General features: G+C 33.0%; 3 protein-coding genes across 7 annotated transcripts; 1 reads left to right on the top strand and 2 right to left on the bottom strand.

Annotated features, from left to right (window-relative positions):
• Nucleotides 1-305: 305 nt before the first annotated feature.
• On the top strand, nt 306-7,157 carry LOC21401276 (phosphoribosylglycinamide formyltransferase, chloroplastic). 4 transcript variants are annotated; one of them, XM_024174195.1, is made up of 8 exons: nt 306-621; nt 771-858; nt 2,779-2,829; nt 4,749-5,174; nt 5,767-5,878; nt 6,010-6,186; nt 6,283-6,409; nt 6,597-7,157. In XM_024174195.1, exons 4-8 carry the CDS (start codon nt 4,787-4,789, stop codon nt 6,708-6,710), a joined length of 918 nt encoding a protein of 305 aa, XP_024029963.1. In that variant the 5' UTR covers nt 306-621; nt 771-858; nt 2,779-2,829; nt 4,749-4,786; the 3' UTR covers nt 6,711-7,157. The 4 variants fall into 4 exon arrangements, with proteins under 4 accessions (XP_024029963.1, XP_024029962.1, XP_024029964.1 ...); XM_024174194.1 differs by having other exon boundaries at nt 2,721-2,829; XM_024174196.1 differs by lacking the exon at nt 2,779-2,829.
• Nucleotides 7,158-12,069: 4,912 nt separating this feature from the next.
• LOC21401275 lies at nt 12,070-12,510 on the bottom strand. Its single transcript, XM_010111263.1, has one exon. It carries the CDS (start codon nt 12,508-12,510, stop codon nt 12,070-12,072), a length of 441 nt encoding a protein of 146 aa, XP_010109565.1.
• Nucleotides 12,511-17,593: 5,083 nt separating this feature from the next.
• Nucleotides 17,594-21,179, bottom strand: LOC21401274 (BTB/POZ domain-containing protein At3g22104). Of its 2 annotated transcripts, none has more exons than XM_024174203.1 (3): nt 20,209-21,179; nt 18,511-19,617; nt 17,594-18,306 (listed from the first exon to the last, which is right to left on the bottom strand). In XM_024174203.1, exons 2-3 carry the CDS (start codon nt 19,495-19,497, stop codon nt 17,848-17,850), a joined length of 1,446 nt encoding a protein of 481 aa, XP_024029971.1. In that variant the 5' UTR covers nt 19,498-19,617; nt 20,209-21,179; the 3' UTR covers nt 17,594-17,847. The 2 variants fall into 2 exon arrangements, with proteins under 2 accessions (XP_024029971.1, XP_024029970.1); XM_024174202.1 differs by having other exon boundaries at nt 20,519-21,179.
• Nucleotides 21,180-23,234: the final 2,055 nt, after the last annotated feature.

The following is a 23,234-nucleotide window of genomic DNA, read 5'->3' as shown; positions in this document are numbered from 1 at the left end:
AGAACACCAATTTCATTAGAGCTGACAATTTAGGTAGTGAGACGACGATACGATTCGAAATCTACATAAAATTTATAAGTTTGATTTATCATAAACAAGTTTAGGTTAAACTTATGAAACACGATCAAATAACATATCATTTTCAAATTGACCCGTAAACTCATAATTAATCTACTGTGATCCGTTTATTAAACGTGTGATATTTAAGTAATACAAATATAAAACACAATTATAACCCGTTTATTATCCGTTTACAACTATATTTTTTTTTAATACTTAATAATATATTCTTTTCTTCTTTAGGTTTTCACTTTTCACTTATTCCCTTCTCTCATTTTCTCACTCACGCGCCGCTATCTCCTTCTCGAGAGAGCTCCACCGCCGCTGGCCCGCTAGGTCTCCAGACAGCTCCACCGCCGCTTCTTCTTCGCTTCTTCTTCTTCTTCTTCTTTCATCTCCGCCCCATTCTCTCTGAACTCTCGTCATCTCTCCGTCAGATTCGGCGTTGGGAAAGTCTTGTTATTCTCATTTCTTCGTCAGATAGGGCTTCGTGAAGTCTTCTTCTTCTTCGTCTTCGTCAAACTCGGCCTTCGGGAAGTGAGATTCTCAGCTCCGTTTCAGGTATTTCCCATTTCTTCAGCAAATAAGTTTGTTTTCCTCGTGTTCAGAAAATCCACTTCATTTATGAACTTTACATGATTTCTGCTTTCTAACTTGGTTTTTTTTTTCCTGTGTTTATTTGTTTTACTTTCTAACTTGCTTTGAGTAAGGATGATTTCCTGTCCAAGGGATTTAAACTGGCGTTGTAAATAGAACAATGTCCACGGGGCTTCTTCTGGGTTCTTGACTAATTGCAAAGTAAGGATTTTCTCTAGTTCTTACGTTTGATTTCTCTTTTTCTGGTTAGGTCTTTTCTGTTCTTGTTGTTTATTCCAATTGGAATTGATTCGTCTATTGTGTTGAGTTTATTTAAGTTGATGAACGTGTTCTGATCTTTCTTCAAATTTGTGTTGGTGAATCATAATCGTCCAATTGTTGACAGCTCGTTTGCCCTTTTCTTGTTAATAACACATTTTGTTAGTTTCTTAGGTCTGTAACTGCTATTTCAAAGAACTGCTTTGGTTTGATCGCCCTTGGATTCTGAAACCCTCATAACTTTGTTTAATTCAGTCTAATCCATAGTTTGATTTCAAACAGATTACTTATCTTAGACTTAATCAAACCATTGGTGAATGATTACCTTTAAAAAAGGTACCATTGGTGAATGATTACCTTTAAAAAAGGTACTATTGGTGAGTGATTATTCTTCTTCATGATCATCCATATTCAATGAATATGATTTGTTTGCTTGCTCTTATGTTTGAATTACGCAATTTATGTCTATGGCTTCTTATTATGTTGTACTCAATAGAGTTAGCTTAATTCATTTTGCATACTGCACCATTTGATGATTTATGTGTTTATGGTTTGATCTGTGTTCATTTATGTGTTTTCGGTTCATTTCATTTTCCTTGTTCCCATAAAGAAGGGTAAAACAGGGGAAAAAAATGCGATATAACCCAAGCAAAATAAAACAGGGGGAAAAAATGGGATATAGCCCAACCAAAATAAAACAGGGGGAAAAAATGGGATATAACTCAACCAAAATAAACCAGGGGGAATAAATGGGATATAACCCAACCAAAATTAAAGGGGAAAGTCGGAAAATAAATCCTTTCCTGTGTAATTTCATCTGATTGTTATGGGATTTTTTGCTCTTTTTTACATCTATGTAGGTCATGGAGTTTCTCAAGTCACTTGTGATATGGAAGAAATCAAGTTCCTTATAAATACTATATAGAACATATAAAGAAGAGAATCCTCTTAACTTATACGTATACTATAAGGAGAACCTACTTGTTTTTCTAGAAATTATACGAAGAGCTTTGTGAGCAGAGTTGCGTAGAAGACGTTTTTTTTTTTTTTTTTCCCTTCAACATGGAGATGTCGGTGCCTAGTTGTTCTGCTCCAAGTTTTTGGTCTTAATTGTAAATTCTCAACTTTAATTATCTTCTATTTTGTTTTATGTGAGAGTTTTATGTGTTTGTTTTAATTTGTGAGAGAGTTTTATGTGTTTATTTTAATTTTTAACTTAGATTATTTAATGTCTCTTCAGCATGTTAAAGAAGTTGAGAAACAGATCTTTTAGTACAAACAGGTTGAGAAACAGGTTGATTTATAGCTTGATACGACCCATTTATTATCCATTTTATAAACGGGTTGAAAAACAGGTTGAGAAATAGGTTAGCACGACCCATTTATCACCCATTTTATAAATGGGTTGAAAAACAGGTTGAGAAATAGGTTAACACGACCCATTTATCACGCCATTTTATAAACGGATTGGCAAGTAATCAACGGGTTGACACGACACATTTACGACTTGTTTAATAAACGGGATAGTCGTGTCGTATTAACCTACCAATATACAGGTCGTGTTTGGGTTTTGTTATTCGACACGAATAATAAACGGGTTGTGTTCGTGTCAGTCTTAACCGTGTCAACTGAGGGGGTCAACACGATACGAGCACGACCCGTTTATCTCATGTTTCTAAAAATGATTTTTTATCGTTTTCATTTTCTCCATTGGATTTCCTTTGACTTCTCTTCGAAATCGCCGATCTCCCTCTCATCTTCTCTCCACATTCGATGTTCTGAGCTCATCTCTTTTCACGTTGAAGTCGCTTGATCTGATCTCATCTTCTCTCGTCGCCTGATCTGATCATGAATTTGTTGAAGGTTTTTTCTTGATCGGCGAATTTCCGGCCCTCCTCAACCAAATCAACCGAGGTATGGCCCTCCTCCAGGTGTTTAATTGGTTATTTTTTCTTATTTTCGGATAATTTGTTCATAATTTCTCCCAACCAGTAGATCTGATTTGGTCCGTGATTATGAAGGAAATTTTTGGTTATTTTTTCTATTATTGATTTCCCTAATACTCAGTATGTGATTATAAAAGAAATTTGTTATTGATCTGCAGTCCTATTGCTTGACTTTGTAACGATGGGTTGTTTACATGGTTTCATTAATCCTACAGGCTATTTTTTTACTTCTTTTAAAATTGTTGATTTTAGTAGGCTTAATAGGTGATGCTTTAAGAGTCATCATGAAGCATCAAAATTTATGTTTAAATCCTGTAATTAGTTGAAATGAGTTTGATCTGCTTAAAAAGAATAATAAGAACGAGGCCTCAGTGCTTATTTTTTATTTTTTTTCTTCTCGTATGAACATGCTTAAATATGGACAGTTTGTCTTTTGGCCTAAGTTAGTTGTCTTTTTATTATTATTCATTGTTAATAAAGGTAATAAGCGAAATTTTGTTTTAATCCACTTTTGCTCTTCTCTACCCCATAAAGATATTGAATAGACAGAACTTCTTTTTTTACCACTGTAAGTTTGAAAATAAAGATTTAAATGTCCCTCAAAAGTAAGTAAATAGATCCGAAACATATAAAATGCAGTTAATCCCGCTGTGGAAAAAGCTATTATTGCAAAAATTGGTGAATACAACCAACTATCATTAAGAATTTCATCTTTGGACCAAAAACAGCCAAGAGGTGGAATACCATCCGCTTAGGCAATGTAGTGTAGTGGAGCGTTGGGATATTATTGGAGGCAAGAGTTTTTATATTTTGATTAGGCTTTGTTGGTTATGGAATCTGTACTGAGATTTAGACTGTGAGATGCACAGAACATGTTATTACTTTGTTGTTACTCCAAGTAAGAGTACCTTAGGAATGAATTCAACATCTATTTAACTTGACGCATTTAGCTAAAACTGTTTATTGGCTATGTTTCGAAACTGTCATTTGATAGTTCTTACTCCCCTAAAGAAGTGGTGAATGGGTATACATAGGTGACTTTTTTGGCCACAACCCTGTAAGCAACCACTTCTCCTTTCACCAAAAACTCAAGAACATCTCTGTTGAACCCATCATCTACCTCAGCTTGCAAATATTGGCCTGCAGGGACATTAATGTATGTTTAGGATTTTATCATGTTCTTGATTGTTTGATTTCATATTGCTCGTCAGAACCAAAGATTGATGATTTAGTTAGTGTTTTGAGCGAGAGAAGTGCTTTATGAATATGATTTGTGCACTTAAACTAAGCACATCTATAAAGGCTTCTTTCCATTAGGCATAGTCTGACTCTAATCCGCAGGCACACTCTAACTAAAGAAAAATGAATAGGCTAGGATTATTTACTGTGTAATTTTTTTTTTAATGTAATTATTCACTAAGTAATTTTATTTGTATTTATTTACCATATATTTGTAATGTACTTAAAAAAACTGATTTGTAGGAGGCATGCTTGGGACGTTTAATTACTAGGCAATTGATTGGGGATTGTAGAAGGCAAAAAAGAAAGCCCAATCTTTCATTAAAAAAAAATATATAAAAAGAAAAAGAAAAGAAAAGAAAAGAAAAGAAAGCCCAAGGAAGCCTTGTCACCGGAACGGTTCTACCGCCGTGTCTCTTTGTCGGTGTCGTTTCTTTGCAAAACCCAGCCTTTTTGCTTCAGAACTAAGAGCTGTTTAAACGCTTGTTTGGGTTTGAAAAATTTTCTTTATTGACTGTTGAGTGATTTTTATTTTGGTCTGAAATTGGTTCAAACCTGTTTTCATTTGATGTTGAATTGGGATTGTAAAATTTTGGTTTACAACTTTGTCTAAAATTTGGATGAAATGTGTATTTCCATTCTTTGTAGGTGGTACTGTAAACCCAAGAAGTTGAAAAACATCTTCAATGGAAGTTAAAAGCATTGTAGCTGGACTTTTCTCAAACACAACAACCAATTCAATTCAGACCCCCAAGAAACCATTCTCTGCATTCTTTGTTCCTCCTTCCACCATTTCCTCTGTTCAACTCCAAAAACGGTTCTTTAGTTACCTTTACAAAGTCGCTCTTTCCACTTCACAGCGGGTTTGCCATAGCAAGAAGATAAGAATAAGAGAATGTAGAAGAAACCTCGTGGTTGAATTAGCTTCAGACAAAGATTTAAGAAGTGAGGTTCGACGGAGAAAGCTCGCGGTTTTCGTTTCCGGTGGAGGATCCAACTTCCGCTCCATTCACGAGGCTTCCCTTAAGGGATTGATTCTTGGAGATGTTGTTGTGCTAGTCACTAACAAACGTGGTAATGCAAATGCCTTCTTTTTATGCTATAACGTCTAGTGCTAATTAGTATTTGTATGTCATTGACTTCTTGTAATTGGGACTTGGAAGAAGTTATTGGTTTTCTTATTGTTGATTGAATGCTAAGCTTTTGTTCTTGTGAGGGTAGTAATATAAATCACTTTGAGAGACCTTATTCTGAGTTTAGTTGAAAATTTTGCCAATATAGGTTATCATGCAACTTGTGGAGTTGTGCTAATGATAATCTGTCACCTGTGATGAGAGTAAAACTACTTAGGCACTAGAAAGCTTTAACATCAGCTTCATTTCAATTTTAAAAAAAAAAAGTCATAATGAGGAAGAAGAGAAATGCTAGCATCACTCTTTCTGTCACTTTCTGCATTCACTGTTTGACACGTGGACTCCACTTAACATGATATATTATTATTTAAAAAGAAAATGAGATAGTAGAGTCTACATATTAAATAATGAATATAAAAAGTGACAAAAAGAGTGACATAAATAGTGATGCTAACATTTTTTTGATGAAGAAACATGTGAGTGCACTATTTTCCCTTTAGATTTAGTACGAATTTTCTTCTCTGTCATTGCAGGATGTGGAGGTGCTGAGTTTGCAAGAGAGAAGGGTATCCCAGTTATTTTGTTCCCCAAAACGAAAGATGAACTTGATGGATTATCCCCAACTGACCTTGTAGCTGCCCTTAGGTCAGCGTTCTCTTCCATAGTATAAATGGAGTCGTTCTTCGAGAAATCTTGTATTTTCTAGAAACCAAGAAATCTTGTATGTTCTTGTATGGCGTTACTAATTTAATCTTTGGATGTTTTATCTTAATCAGGGAATTTGAGGTTGACTTTGTCCTCCTAGCAGGATACCTAAAACTCATACCAGTTGAGCTCATCCGTGCTTATCCGAAATCAATTATCAATATCCATCCATCACTTCTTCCGGCTTTTGGAGGTAAAGGTTATTACGGTATGAAGGTGCACAAAGCAGTAATTGCTTCTGGAGCAAGGTATACCCTACTATCCCCAACTCTTCCAATCCTCTTATTTTTTGGAATTTTCAGAAATACCCCTTAGCGAGTCGTCGTTGTTTCCACCTTGATTAGATTCTCAGGTCCCACAATACATTTTGTCGATGAGCACTATGACACTGGTCGTATTCTTGCTCAGAGTGTTGTCCCTGTGCTTCCCAACGATACTGCAGAGGTGCTAGCAGCGAAGGTTCTTAGGGAGGTAAGAAAAATTCACGTCCTTCACTTTTTATTTCGTAGATTTTCATGTTTTCTCTCTGCCAAACAAAACAAACAAACTCATAATGTTTTTATCCCAAAACTTCCTCACAAAGGCGACGTGCATATGCATGATATTCCATAACTTTGTTCAGCTTACCTTACACCTTGTGTTTAACTTTTTATTATAGGAACACAGTTTGTATGTGGACGTGGTGGCGGCATTATGCGAAGATCGGGTATTGTGGAGGGAAGACGGTGTTCCTCTCATCCAGAGCAAAGAGAATCAGAACGAGTATAGATAGCACGAATAGCATTTTGTTACCCAAACGGCGAAAATGCTCGAGATTTGGGTTCCTGTATTGTAGAGGAAGGGTACACATGACATGACCACCGTTGTCAATAAGAAAATAGTACAAGTTTTGAAGCACTCCACCATCAGCGGTTCCATTTTTGACTAGTATCATCAATATTTGTATTTTAAAGTTTGATTTTAAACAAGCATAGTTTAGATTCTAGGGTGAAAATTATTTAAATTTCGATAACATGTTTGGCTCTAATTTATTCATTAATTGTGACATGTTGTCGCTAATATTCAGGGTTACAATTGGCAGTAACGTGGCCAAAAAAAGATAGAAATTTTGGCAGTTTCTTAGAAATTAGTTCTAGAAAATTCTACATTTTTTTGCGACGACGTGTATGAATTGTCGTTGGAAATATTAGTTCTAAAAAATTCTTCCAACCATGAATAGTTTTTGCGATGACAGTATGAAATGCAGTTGTAAATATTGATTGAATTTAATTTCTAACAAAACAAAAGGCAAAAAATTTGGTGGATTTCAGAAAAATATTTGTGACGACTATATTAAAAAGTCGTCGCAAATATTAGTTCTAGAAAATTCTTCTAACTGCGAGTATTTTTTGCGACGACAATATGAACTCTTGACGTAAATATTGATTGAATTTAATTTTTAACAAAAAAAAGGGTGAAAAATTTAGCTGTTTCTCGAAGAATATTTGCGACGACTATATTAAAAAGTCGTCGCAAATATTAGTTACATAAAATTCTTCAACCACGAGTATTTTTTGCGATGACAATATGAACTGTCACCGTAAATATTGCTCGAATTTAATTTCTCAAAAAAAAAAGGCGAAAAATTTAGCGGTTTCTCAAAAAATATTTGTGACATCTATATTAAAAAGTTGTCGCAAATAAGGAATATGGGTATAGTCCTCAAGAATATGCTCATAAATATTAATGTGGTGATGAAGAATGACGTCGTTTTGATATTAATTGCAACAATTTTTTTATTTTTTTGCAATGACATTATAGTCGGAAAAAAGCTGCCTGTATAAACGCGAACGCATAACTCTTTCCTCCATTTTTTCCGGTCACCCTCTCTGTTTTCTCTTTCTCTCTCCATCTAAAACCTCTATAAACTGCCCCAAAACTCTGAAAAAAGCTCAGATTTATAAATCTCTCTTCAAATCTTGGATTTGTGGAGCACAATTTTTTGAGAAGCTCCAAAAATAACAGTGTTTTCACCTCGCAGTTGCCGCCCGCTTTCCCGGCTGTCGTCCACGTTTTCCGGCTGCCGTCGCCCTCCCAGTCCTGCTGCCTTATTGTTTTCCAACCCTTGGTGTTTGTGGGTTTGGATTTTGTGAGTTAATATTTTTGGTATTTTGTAAATTGATTTTTTTTTTATTTTAGTTGTGGTTTGTGGTTTTGTTTTGGATTTTGAATTTGGTTTGTGGTTTTGGATGTATTTAGATGTTGTTGTTGGATTGTTAATGTGGTAAATTAGAATTAGAATTGAATTGGGTAGAATTGTGAATGTGGTAGATTGTAAATTAGAATTGGAATTGAATGTTGTAGAATTGTGAATGTGGAATTGAATTAGGGGTGTCAATTTATGTCACGTGTCGTGTTCGTGTCGTGTTTTGATCGTTTTTTTTAAATTTTCAGTCAACCCGAACACGACCCGTGACACGAAATTTTTTAAAAACCGCAACACGAACACGACACGACCACTTTACGAGCTGACACGACACGACCCGAAAATGACCCGTGACATGAAATTGACCCGTGAACCCGAAATTGACACGAAAATTGTATACTTTTATTTAGTTTTTTACATATTAGAAATAACTTAAAATTCATAACACACTAAATTACAATAACATCCATTGAAATTAAGCAAATAATAGTATAAGATTTTGAGTATAACTATCATGATATCACAAGTTCATAATAAAATTTAAAATATGAAATGAAAAATATATGTATTTTTTAGTTTTTTACGAGTTTCGTGTCGTGTTCGGGTTAGGCGGGTCCAACCCGAAATTGACCTGTATTTTTCGTGTCAATTTCAGGTCGACCCAATTCTGACCCGAACCTCTTTTTTCTCAACCCTAACCCGCAAAATTCGTGTCATTTTCGAATCGTGTCGTCGTGTCGTGACCCATATTGCCGGCCCTAAATTGAATGTTGTAAATTAGAATTGTGAATGTGGTAGATTATAAATTAGAATTGAAATTGAAATTGGTGGTAATTAGATTGAAATTTGTGGTAATTAGATTGAAATTTGTATGATAATTTTGATGTGATGATGATTATGTTATTGGTAAAAAAATTTAGATGAAAATGTAAAGTTAAAAAAAAGTAAAAAATAGTGATATGTTTAATAATTGAATGATAAATAGTGGAAAATAAATGAAGTTTAAAATTAAATGTAAATAAATGTAAATAAAGTAATTATTTATTACATTATAACAATTTGAGAAAATGTTATAAAGGAAAGAAAAAAATATGCTAACAAATTTAATTAATTAAAAAAAGTTTTAATAATTATTATATTGATAATAAAAAATTTAAAAATTATTATTATAAAATAGTTAATAGAATGTGAAAGTCTTATTAAAAAAATTTTGTGTTAATTTTCATAAAATTTGATAAAACTTCATAAATTCTTCGTAGCGGAATTGCCACCTTTCTTAGAGTTTTTTTTAATTTAAAAAAAAATATAATAAATAGCAGATTTTAAAAAAAAAACTAAACAAATAACAGTTTTTAAAACAATTTGAATTAAATAGAAATTTACAGCGTAAATGTGTCATTTACGATTAGTAAAAAATATAAAAAATTATAGAATTTACTTGTAACAGTGCATCGATTAAAATTTTTATTTCTTACTCTTAATTAATACTCTTTTAACTAATATATTATTTTTTTAATGAGAAATTTTATTTCATAAGAAACAAATTACACAAGATATAAATGGGTCCAAATACAAAGGAATTCGACCTGAATTAATGATTGGATCCACTAGTAAAGACCAAAAAATAGCACATGGATGAATATAAGTACTAAGACTCAAATGGAGAAAGACCCTTTAGGCACATGAACCATGCAATTTAAAGGAGTATTTGTCTCTTTTTCTCTCAAAAACAATTTACGTGGTAAAAACCTCTATTTTTGTGGAAAAAAGTTTTTAGCAATCGTAAAAAGAAAATTTATGTGAAAAATAACCTTTTACAAGTTGTAAATGAAACATTTTACGCGGTAAACTGTTATTTATGTGTCCATATATGATGTCTATATTTTCCTATCTCAGTGGTTGTTCCTCCACTAATTGTTCACATGTCATCTAAAGTTAGTAATCTGACCATATAAATAGGAAAAAAAATTAAAATACTTAAGCAAATCACGAGATGTGAAAATTTAATTAGAGTAGTCACCAAGACATGAATATGGGACAACAGATCTCGTTTCATTATTTACTTCAAATCGTTTAAAAAAAAATGCTATTTATTTAATTTAGTTTCATAGATTTACTATTTACTACAATTTTTTTTCTTCTTCTTGGATTGTGGGTGTGAATGGTTCAAACCTTTATCTTATTTGTAAATTTATGTAGAATTTATCAACTATTTGTAATTATGACTACTATCACAAAAATTTACTCCGGAAAGCTAAAAATAAATAATGACAATAAATCCAACAAATTCTTCCAATGAGAGCAAATACACAGATACACTCTTTTTTTTTTTTTTAACAGAAATACATAGATACATATTACGTTGCGTGAGGCTTGTGTAAAAGTGCATCAAATTCAATGGAAGAAATGGGAACTCCTAAGAAAAAAGGGGAGACGCACCGACCAGAAATGAGGAGCTAGAAAACATAGGGTGCGTTTGGAATTGATTCCAAAACGTTTTTGTTTTCTGTACGAAAATAAAAATGAAAACGTTTTTAGTTTCATTTTTGAATTATTTCTGAAAATACGTTTGGTAGTTTTATTTAGAGATTGATTTCAGTTTTAAAAAAAACTGAAACTGCGTTTGGTAGTTTAATTTTTGAAAACATGTAATAATATATTAAATAATAATATATTAAATAATAATATATTAAATAATAATATATTAAATAATAATATATTAAATAATAATATATTAAATAATAATATATTAAATAATAATATATTAAATAATAATATATTAAATAAATAACATTATTAAATATATTATATTAAATAAACATATATAATACAAAAACGGTTTCAGAAAAGAGGGAAGAAAATGAAAAAAAAAAAGGGAAACCCGTTTTCAGAAACCAGAAAACGAAAACGAGAAAATGAAAAACCCTTTTTTTCGTTTTCTGATTTCCACAAAAAGACAAAAACGTTTTTGGTTTTGTTTTTAAAAAAAATTTGCGCCAAACACGTTTTTAACACACGTTTTCATTTTTTGCTTTGAAAACCGTGAAAAACGAAAATGAAAACACAAACAAACAAGCCCATAGATTTTCAGGTTTATCTATTATACGTTATTTCAACATTTGAGATTTTACAAAAGGATCAACAGCGTAACACTTACGCAAAAGATTATACGAATATTTAATAATTAACATAAGTACCAAATTTTAACTTCAAATAAACATGGGTTAATTGTGTATCATTTTTAAATTATAGGGATCAGAACAAAAGAACCGTTATTTTTTAAGGCGTAAATTAAAATTAATCCTTTTTTATTATTATTTTTAAAAAAATTTAAATTTAAATTCCCCGGCTGTTTGCATCTATCAGTGTCTACATTTTTTTTTTCTCATTCCTCCCGTTTCTCTGTTTTTTTTTAATTAAGAAAAGGTGTAATACCATAATCTCTTCTTCATTTTTTTCCCCTTAATCCTTGGGATAAGTTTGTAACAAGAACTAAACGAAAGCATAAAAAATGCGTAAAGGAAGAAACTTTATTCATCGTTTCTATTCTAATTGAAGAAAGAGGGTAAATTACAATTATACTTTGAAATTAAACAGAGCTAGGATATATTTGCAATTTTTGATAACCATTTGCACAAAAATGACTATCTACATGTTTGGAAAATAAAAATATTGGCTTTCCTCAAGCGAATACTAATTTGGCTTTTGCCAACTGCTAACAAATTCTAATCTTGCTAGCCAAAACAGAACTACCAGCCCCAAAATCTAAAGCCGGAAAAGAAAAACAAAAAAAAAGGTCCCAAAATTAAACAAAAAACAATGCCTTCGATTCTTTTATACATAGCTATTATAACTAACTATACTATGGCTCTCGACCATTGAAGGCGGCAGTCAAATTCTCTACTCTCAAGCCGACCCTCGATGATGATAAATCACCCCTGCAAAATTATGGCATTATGGGCAAAGTCTCAAACCCCACAGAACTCTTTGCATCAAAAGCTTCATTGAGTTTAGACGCCTTTTTGGATGGAAGTGAATTAGTGGTCCTTCTGTAGGGACCAAACCATTTTGTCTTCATATAGGCGTTTCTTCTCCATGGTGGCATGGGCATTTCCCTGCTCTTCATTGATTGCTTAATTGCAGTGCTCACTAGCCTCACAATCTGCTTGAGCTCTGCTACTTTCCAAACAAATATCCGTGGGAAAATCTCAAGCAAAGAGGCATAATGATCGGTCGGACGGGCGGTCTCAAAGTCTCCGACTAGGAAGGCCTCCACAATGTAGCGAGTTCCTTGGACATTCATATCAACATACTCGTAGTCTCCTGCTGGAAACCTTTTGGATTTCTCCCACTTTGACTTGCAAAGCTCTGAACAATTTGGACACATGAAACATTAGCAATGACACTGCCATACAGTGACACAATTTCAATAAAATACAAATAAATTTGCCAAAAAAATGTGAATCTGTGTTGATATTGAATTGTGTGTAATCATCTCATTTCGGATCAAGTCAAGTGGAAAAATTGTGTGTGCGGGTGTGTGTTTTTCTCCATTTTGAAATCCACATTTTTTTTTTTTTTTTAATGAAGTGTGGATTTGCCGCTAAGCGCTAGAGAATGCCTATAATAGAGATGCAGAGTATCAAATCCCATACTCCCTCTCTCATTTTTCCATCACAATTTCTATTTATTATTTTCTTTATTTTATTTCATATTACCGTCACATCAGTAATTATTATAGGTTTATTACCATATATAAGTAACATGTATACTCTTTAAACAAACACTAGTACAAATATCACATTTAACGACGGTTTTTAACCATCGTTAAAAGATATGACGACAGTTACACAAACCGTTGTGATATTCGGAGTCATAAAATTTCTGAGACATATGATGACAGTTTTTACCGTCGTCTAGTAGGCACGTAGGAGGCACATTAGAGGACAGTTTTTTTCAAAAACTGTCCTTTAAGGTACACATTAGATGGCGATTTTTACAAAAACTAATGTGAATTTTTAACGACGGTTTCTATAAAAAGTGTCCTTAAAAGTCTTTTTAAAAAAAAAGCCGAAATATAGTTCTTTGCTTAAACAACGATTCCTTCAAATATTATTCACAAATTATAAAAGCATAAATCGTATTTCCTTCAACAACCCACACAAAAAACTTTCAAAAAAACATGTTACATATTCTCCTTCTCATTTATAATCAATATATATGTAACACAAAGATTGAAAGCCCATAAACAAAGTTTCTCTATGAAATATAACAACAAAAATACTTGAATACATAGAAAACTCTAAATCCAAGCAAATATAGAGTTTGTAAAAGAGTGTCAAGGTCACAAGGGCCACAAAAAAAACCAAGGTGTGGCGGTGAGGTCACGATGGCCGATGATTACGGAGGTGGCGGTTTGAGAAAGTGAAGAGCGTATATTAGTAGGAGTGAGGAGTGTAGAAGAGATGAGTTTTGAAAGAAAAACATTTAAGTATTGAGAGGGAGAATGAGAGAGAAAGATTGTTAAGGTGTGAGGAAGAGAGAGAGAGCTTAGGAGAAATGGAGGGAATTGATAGAAAAACTCAAGAGTTTGTAAGAGAGTCCTCGGAGTTATAAAAAGATATCAAAACCTTAAAAATTTTAAGAAAAAGAATAAGCGGAAAAAAGCCCGCCTTTATTTTCAAAAAATTTTAACAATAGACGACAATTTTTTTGAAGATGACGGTTTTTTGAAAACCGCCCTCTAATGTAACACTTTAGACGACGGTTTTTAAAACCGTCGTCTAATATAGCACTTTAGACGTCTAATGTTTGTGTATAAATTTTTGAAATACGGAATTCTTTGTGCCGCGTCTTTTTAGAACATTAAAAGACAGTTTTTTATTAAACATCGTTAAATAGGCGCCGTCTAATCTCCTATTTGTTGTAGTGAAAAAACCAACGACATATATATTTTCTTTATTTTGTTTTAGTGGGGAAAATAATAAAAACAACATTTTTGAACTAAAATAATAGTTTAGTAAGGATACAAATTGTCATATTACTTACTACTAAAATTGTATTTGATATTGATCAACAATTTGAATATATCTCACATATTCTAATATTTAGAAAGCACTGCCTATATGATATTCTAATTGTGTCTCAAATGTCACTTGAGGCTAGCTTAATTAAGTGGTTTGGTGTATTAGTGTGTGCATTAGTATCTGTGTCCACCAGAATTCGGATCCTAGTAGTTTCATTTTTTATTAATAAAAGTGAGAGACATAAACCCCACACCATATAAAAAAAAAAGAGACATAAACCCCACACCATATAAAAAAAAAATTATGAGAATAGAAGTGCATTGAAATAAAGTGAAAGGATTAATGAGAATGAAAGTGCAGGGAAATAAAGTGGAAGGGATAGAAGGAATTAAATGGCAACAAAAATTTAATATTTTGTAATGTTTAAAATCTTTTTTCATTAAAAAAACGTGAGTGATGTTGAAACAAATTTCTTCAAATTCAAAGAATATTATGGCCTTGTTTGTTTAAGCAATCCTAATCCAACAATTCAATATTCCACGGATTAGATTATGCAATTGACCTATGTTTTGGACCTTAACTCGTGTAGCTTCTCTCTTTTTAACATTCACATAAAATTAATAATAAAATTAAATACAAACATAACATAATATAAAACTAAAATAGTTTCAAAAAATCTAATTCATTAGAATACAAGTCTAACATAAAATTCAAGCTTTTAACCAAAAATTCAAGGCTTTTAATTGGATGTCGTATAAGACTAAGTCTTTTTCATACATATTCACTTAAATATATATGTATCATATGATTAAAAAAATCTGTTAATTTATAAACATATATAATATAATATATATTGAGGGGATTGGAGGATTATGCGGATTGAGAAATGCTTAATTTGTTGTAACTACAGGTTGGAAAAATCTCAATCCGTTACCAATATAAAATTCTTTCAATCTCATCCAATCAATTGGATTGGATTGAATTATGCAAATTAGACGGGTTGGTGGCTTACCCCTATCAAATCTCACAAAAAAAAAAAAAAAAAAAAAAACTTGGGATAATTTCTGTTATATATCTAACGATTGAAAACCAAAACCGGGCAGTATGTTGCATTTTTAGGGCCTATCATAGATCTTTTTATTATCATTATTATTTTGTTAAAAAGCTTATTACAAGAACAACATTCAAAAGTAAACAAAGCTGGCAGAAGCTAATTGCCAACAGTCATATTCTTCGTAAAATGTAATCCTATTTTGTAATCCCGAAGGACGAGAACGTGGACAATGCCATCAAAATATACGTTGCTTCAGCCAAATGCTCTTCAAATTATACGTACGTGGCAATAATAAGTACACAATCACTTAATTCCGAATTCTCGTATAAAATACTTCATCTTGGTAAATCAGGATGTTCTGTTGAAATAACTAAATTAAAAACATCGTAATTTGGACCCTTAATAACAGGCAAAGCCTTGGGAAATTTATACAGTAATACAGGAGAAGAGAAGTGGCGTCTAAGGAAAAGGATTTCTGGGACTTTGTCTCATGACTACATATAATCAATTAATATTATAAAATGATCTCTTGTTTGCGGCAAGATTTGGTACTTATAAACACTTTGATATGGATTAGCATCATCTTCTGTGACAAGTCACATGTGAAGAAGAATTTTATAAACTAATAATTTTTTTTTTCCTGAAATTTTGGTCAGTAACACGAAAGTTGAGGTCCAGAATAAAACCTGCATGTTACGTTATGTCAGGGAAGGGTTTTGGGGGAATTTAATCGAGGAGGCACACAAGTTGGTGATTGTAGCATGACTAGTAGTTTTCACCCCACAGCTTTAATTAACATATGATGTTTCTTTATCTTTAGTTTCGTTCACTTCGCAGATTCGAGTTTTCATTTTGAGTTGAGATATGATATTTTTTGAGAATTTTTTACTGTAGCAAAAAAAGTTAGATGTGATATTTTCTGAAAGTTTTTTACTGTAGAAACCTAGAACTAAAAACTCGAATCAGTGAAATGAACGAAACCTTTATGTACCTGTTTTATTTTTTTACATAAATACCGCGTGTATATATATAGACTCATTTTCTGTTTTCCCTTGTGATATTCACTTATACTATATCGGTGGTATCCATATATTCATGATTGATTTTGTGAGGTCCAGTTTTTGAACAGTTTGTTAACATTCCTTTTGTTCCCACCAAAAAACAAAAAATTAAAAATTAAAACCTCGTTTATTTTATCGATTCGAGTTTTTAATTCTAATTTTGCTACAATTAAAAACTCTCATAAAAAGTCACATATAACTTTTTTTGTTGCAGTTAAAAACTCACATAAAATCACATTTTAGCTTGAATTGAAAACTCGAATCAACGAACTCAATTCTAGTTTTGCTACAATTAAAAGCTCTCATAAAAAGTCACATATAACTTTTTTCTGCTGCAGTTAAAAGCTCTCACATAAAATTACATTTCAGCTTGAATTGAAAACTCAAATCGACGAACTGAATGAAACTTTAGGCAAAAAGTCAAGAGTCTTTTGTAAATTATATATTCTCTGAAAAATTACATAGCAACCACAACTATTTTCAGATTTACATCACATTTTGTTAACCTTTAACTCGTCTGTTTCCCTAGCATAAATCTAAAACTCTAATATCCGTGTCATAAGTCTAAAGGTTATATTTTGTTTTTTTTTTTTTGTGACATTCTTCAAAATATTTTTCGTGTTCTTTTCTTTTTTTGTTGATTAATTTACTGACTTTTATACTAAATGTGGTGTTCTCACCATCTCGCTGTCTCTAAGTCCTATCTCATTTTCACATTACTTATTAGATATTACAAAAAAATTAGACTGCATAGCAGTTACGGACTAAATTTAGACTGCATAGCAGTTACGGAATAAGTTACTTGGGGTGGCCTCCAAATTAATCGGGAAAAATAAAAATAATTAAAAAAAAACAATTAGCATAAGATGTACTTACAGTCAATGGAATGACTCCCATAATCTACTTGAATATATATATATATATATATATATATATATATATATATATATTCTGGTTGCTTTTAGGGCAAGTCAACCACTTCATTGACCCTAAAATAAACTTATTAGTAAATGACTCGTAGTGTTCTTGTTCTATTAGTTGACTGATGATGGAATCCTTTGTAAGTTTTAATATTGAAGAAAAAGCAGCTAAAGGAACAACTTTAACATGATTTTTGAGAAATCGTGTGGTCGTTTAAGGATTATAAAAGTTTGCATTTTGATGGATTCAACTTAATTGATACAACTTATTTATTTATTTTTTAACTCATAAGATTGCCAGCTTGCAAAGCATATCATCCACTGCTAGTGAATGCTGAAAATGACTTTAGAAGACGTATCTATAATCTAAAATACTACAGAGAATTAGCAGGGACCACTTGTGTGCCACCAAATATGAACACCATGAAAGCTTTCTTTAAAGACTGTACAACAAAGATTCGTTCTCTGTTAAATGAAACAACTCACACATGATTCACCTTTAGCTGGGGAAAAAAAAAAAAAAGGCAAAAGGGAAAGAACAGACAATTGTAAAAAATTAGAAGGTAAAAACAAAAATTCATTTCTTTATGCTATACAATATATGAATCATGAGGTGATTTGTTTAAAATACAAATCGAATGGCAAGTTTGAGAGCTTTGTCTTTTATGAACACAGCCTAGGCAAGGATCTTGAATGACTGTGGCTTGGAGCCCTTGATTTCATGATCTTTGCCATTTGGATTTGCATTTTTCTGCATACTTTTTCCAACTCCATCACCCTCCATTGCATTCCTTGCAAATGCGCCCTCAGGTCTTTGCTATCGGATTGAAGATCGAGTTTCCCCGCGTAAAGGACTATTTGGTCTTCTGATTCGTGTTTCTTTGATTCGTTTCCGGCTTCCATGGCTGTAGAGGGTGAATCAGCAAATGACTTGGGAGGTTTGGTGGTGGCATGGAGTAAGCTTTTGAGCTTGAACTGCTGAGAGATTAGTGCTTGGACTGCAGACTTCGAAGGGAATTTCGTGTTCTGAGAAAGGTGTATGCAGGCTTCAGCTGAGAGCTTCTCAAGGTTCAGAGAACAGCATATTTTCATCTTTTCCTCTTCGGATAATCCTGAATGCACCTATTGAAAACCAGATTCAATCAATAAACACAACATACAGATCAAAGTTGTCAAAAAGACAGATCTAGAATTAAATTATTCAATTAGGACAAGGTTCTAGAAACAGATCAAATCCAACAATGGGATTTCTCAACTCAATGCTTAAATCCAAAAGTCAAATAATAAACCTCGTACATATAAATGAGTTTGAGATCAATGCAATACCTCAAGATACATGTCCACGGCATGATAAATCTCATCGTAGGAATCTCGAGCAGATTCTGGTAAGGCCATGATCAGGGCCAAGAATTTTGAAGGTTTTAAATAAGGATCTGGTGCTACTTCAGCAATATACAAGTCCAACAAGGATGCTACTTTATTCAATCTCATCGCAGATACTTGACAGAGTCCGCGAAGAAATACCTTGAGAAATCTCAGAACAAGATTCACATCATACAAGTAATTCATCCCATAGGGAGATGGAGCAAGCAAATTATCTAATGTTGCATGATCCAACTGTGAACCAATCATATTCTCCAACTTATTCCTGCTATTTTTCCTCAACTTCAGATTCAGAGCAACCCAGTGAATCTCAAACAAACTCTTGCAGGATACGCAGCTTTGGTCAAGAATGTAAAGCATGTCAACAACGGTTTCGACAATTCTGCACTTCTCGCTGAATGAGGCAGTAGAAGACTTTGATTTCTGGTAATAAACAAGGAACCTACTGATAATGACATGGTTGAATTTTCGAGAAACCATGGACTTCACAAGCATTTCAACCAAGACAAGACTTAAAAACAGGAGATCCTCAAACCACCAAGTTGTTTTAGAGAAGACAGTCTTCAAACTCTCGGTGCTTTTGGTGTCGCATGAAAACCGAAACCCTGAGCTATCTGGGGAAGAAGTAGACGGACAAGGACTCACTTCGCTGGCCAAAGCCAGCCTCCCAACAAGAGAATCAAAGCACTTGTCAAGAATTCCTGAAGAATCAGAAGCCGGAAGTAAGCCTTGGCATTGCTTCAGAGCCATTAGAAGCTCGGCCCACGTCCAGTATCTCGTCTCTTCAAAGGATTTCTCGGTTTGTTCCAACAAATTACTAGCTTTAGAAACAGAACTCTTCATTTCCATGAATTTTGCAGCACAATGCAGGAGAGAAATATTGGAAGGAGTTATCGCAGTCCTACCAAAGTTGTAGCAGAACCTCAACATCAGCTCAAAACACTCTGCCCCACCAGGAAAGTCATGGAATACTACTTTAAGGCTAGGTGCTGAGCCTTTGGATTTACCAAATAATTTACTTAACCTGCCTGAATATGAAGCAAGTATTTTCTGCAAATGGGCACGAATAAAAATAAATAAAAATAAAAAAAATAAAGAGTTAAAATGATAAAGAAAAGGCCAACATGTTTTGGCAATACAAGTACAATTCTTCAGAGATTAACTTGAACATACAAGAAAGGGGAAAGGGGGACAGGTATTTGTGTCACAGAGAAAACCAAAAGGAATTTGGAAATAAAGTTCTGCAGATTCAAGCAATAAAAGGACAAGAGCTTAATCAATCCTACGGTAGAATGAGACCAACCAAAAGAATTAACTCATGGAATTAAAGGAAACAAAAAGGTGGGATTAAAAGTAGGAATCTAAAACAACAGAACCTGCAAAAGAATGGTGACAGGTCGTTATAGACAATAAATTTTTGGTAAGGGCAACCAAGAAAAAGATGTCTGCTAATCAGCTAGTAAAAAGGAACTTATGGGGAAAAAAAGATAGAGAGAATTAAATGCCTACGAAAGCAACCCTTTAGTCCTTCTCAAAAGGAGTGAATAATAAAACAAGTAAATAATAAAGATATAAACGTTTGAGCCCCATAACACAGCATTAAATGACACAATTCCTCATAAAAAGAGAAGGTCCTCTTACTTGGTGTAGAGTTTCTCAAAACGGTGACAACAAATTGGCAATGAAGCAGAAGAAGAAAGTGATAGCTAAAAGCTATGGTTGCCACTACCATGAAGCATATCGATGCATTACAGGTGTGAAATAAATGATGGGCCGAGAGAAAAAAGGAGGAGGAAAAAAAACAAACAAAAAAAGAACCATAATAAATTCAATGTCATTTTTTGCTCAAGGATCACAAACTAGAGAGCTTGTATGAATTGGCACCAAAAATCCAGACTTTCCAATTATGTGTATGCAAATAAATGAAGAACATTGAGGACCAAGTTTTTACCCTGTCCACCATGAAAGTCTCTTCGCCATTGACATCAACTTCAAGGTCACAGAAAAACTCCATGACCCCAGAAAAGAAAATTATAAAAAGGAAATGGGGAAATCCAAAAAAAAAAAAAATAATCATACAAAATATCAAGTCTTTCTTGGGAATCTGTATCAGACTAACAACCCCAGAGGAGACAAGGAGTTGAGGAAGGAGAGCAAGAACAAAAGGCCATATTCTGAGAAGAAGAAGGAGACAAACACTAGGAAATGAAAATTCTCACTTGGGCCTTGCAAATTGGAAATGGGCACTCGCCAATTGTTGCTGGAGTGGAGAAAAAAATGGTTTTTTCAACTGGGATACAGAGACAACACACACACAAAAGAGGTTTTGAGAGAGAAACAAACAAGGAGAGTAAAGACAAATAAGTCACTTATAATATTCCACTGTGAGGGAAGCAGTTAGAGAGAGAGAGTTGCTGTGTCTGTGTGTGTGACCAACCGGGCTCAAATCTGACATTCCCCGAAAAGACAACGTAGTTTATTAGTTGAAAAATGAGATTTTTCTTTTTTTCTCTTTTTCTTTATTTTGGGGACAAACAAAAACCATAAGCTTTAGCTGCTTAGGCCTCAAGCTTTTTTGCTGGCTTTTGTAATTGTTATTTATTTCGATTTCCAGGTTCATCGCTGCAAGTCTCCGTGGCAGTGCACCCACCAAAATATACTTCACTCCCCTGTTTGCTGAAATGACAGAATTGCCCATTTTGGCACATCTCTTTTTCAGTTTCCATTTTTTTCCTCTTACTTCCTTCTCCACGTTGGAGGCTGGACTCTCTTAGAAATGGGTTTGATATTGGCTACACTTTGTCCAAAGGGTCCCACAAAGAAGGATCCTGATGTTGTCATTGGCCCACAAATGGATCGTGATTAAGAACCTAACCACGTCGATTCTTCCGTGTTGTACACATAGAACGCGTACAGTACTATTTAGCTACAACCGGATTGAATTGAATATTTTTGGGCAATGGAATATTGCCGTGAGGTCGTTCCCATGATATTTATCTTATAACCTACCTTATTCACAAGAGTTTTCATCGAATATGTTTTTTTAACGAAGCAAAATGCTTAGTATACTAAGGTCTCGTTCCCTTCGTAAATTTAAATTTTTAATTTGAGTTGAGATGTGACATTTTCTGAGAGCTTTTCACTGTAGCAGAAAAAGTTAAATGTGACATTTTCTGAGAGCTTTTTAATGTAAAAACATAAAAGTAAAAACTCGAATCGGTGAAATGTATAGATATTTCACAAAGTGAATTATTCATATACCTAGTCCATTACAAAGTGGATTATTCATATACCTAGTCTATCACGGTAGGATTAAATCAAATGATTAAATTCTCGATGGAAGTACGCGCACTCATTAAAATTGTAAATTTGATACATACATACAATTTTACTTAATAATGTAGAATTTTAACTATATTTCATTAATTTACGCAGTCTGTGTGTGTTATACACGCTAAGCTTCTCTCTCCTTTTTTAGTTCAATTTTTATTTTTATTTTATTTCGTTGGGCCTACGAGAATTGAAAAATGCCGCTTCCGACCATGCAGCAGATGCACGGTAAGGATATGAACCAAACGAGGGACGCGTGAAATGTCAGATTCGCAAACTGAGAAGACTGTTTTACCCCTGAATGCAGGTTCAATTCACGTTTTCACCGTTCTGACAAGTTGGATTAGAAAAAAAAAATAAATAAATAAAAGAGTGGGAAATGGGATTTTCACCTGCGAAGGAGAATAATAATAAGTACATTTATCTCCATCTTTTCAACATCATATGATGCTTTGTGAAGACTTGTGATCATGATAATCATTACCAAATCATCTGCTTTGTCTGCTAAAGCAAACAATAAATGAAGGAACGATGTCGTTTGTAGTTGGTAAAGTCTTAACAGGACGAAACGACGATGTTCCAAATTTGAAGCAATCAGGATTAAAATCATTGCTTTTTTAATTTCTTGGGCAACGTTATCTTGCATGTCAATTTCCCAACATCGATTTTTTTTTTTTTTTTGGCTCCGAATTCCCATCATCAATTGAATGCATAAAATGATACATATTGGATACGTCGCAAATTCATATTAAAAGAAAGTGTCTGAAAAAGCTCAAGAAATTTATTTGTAGTTTTTAAAATTTTGATTAGTAGTATTCCAACAATTAAAGGCGTTACTCAGACCAAGTTTATGTCCTAATTATGTTCATTTACATAATTAAAATCAATTGTGTAGATAAGAAAAAAATACTGTAATAAACAAATTAAATTTATAATTTTTTGTTTAATTTGAGGGCACACAAAAAAATAACGTGAATTGATAGTTATAGTTTGCGTTATGGATGCTTGCCTCTGTTAATTTTTTTTCTACTCTGCTCTGTTCATTAAAGAAACTAAATAATATATAAGAATAAAATTAAGAAACATGTAAAAATTAAAATAAGGTTACACTAGTTTTTGCCAATATTTGAGTATGTATTATTTATTAAAAGAAAAAAAAAGAGTATGTAAATCTTATAACCCTTTTTTCTAGAATATGTTATGGATTTTAATCAACATTATTGCACCTCTTTTCTTTTTATTTTTCTTTTGGGTTATGATTATTTTCTATAGTTGTGTAAAATTTTAAAACTCTAAAGAGGGGTGGGATCACGATGTAACATTTTCGCTAACACAAT

The sequence above is a fragment of the Morus notabilis genome, unplaced genomic scaffold (genome assembly GCF_000414095.1).
Source record: "Morus notabilis unplaced genomic scaffold, ASM41409v2 Scaffold199, whole genome shotgun sequence".
NCBI classification, from domain to species: domain Eukaryota; kingdom Viridiplantae; phylum Streptophyta; class Magnoliopsida; order Rosales; family Moraceae; genus Morus; species Morus notabilis.
Note: the sequence above shows the minus strand (reverse complement) of the source record. Positions and strands in the feature narration are given on the sequence as shown.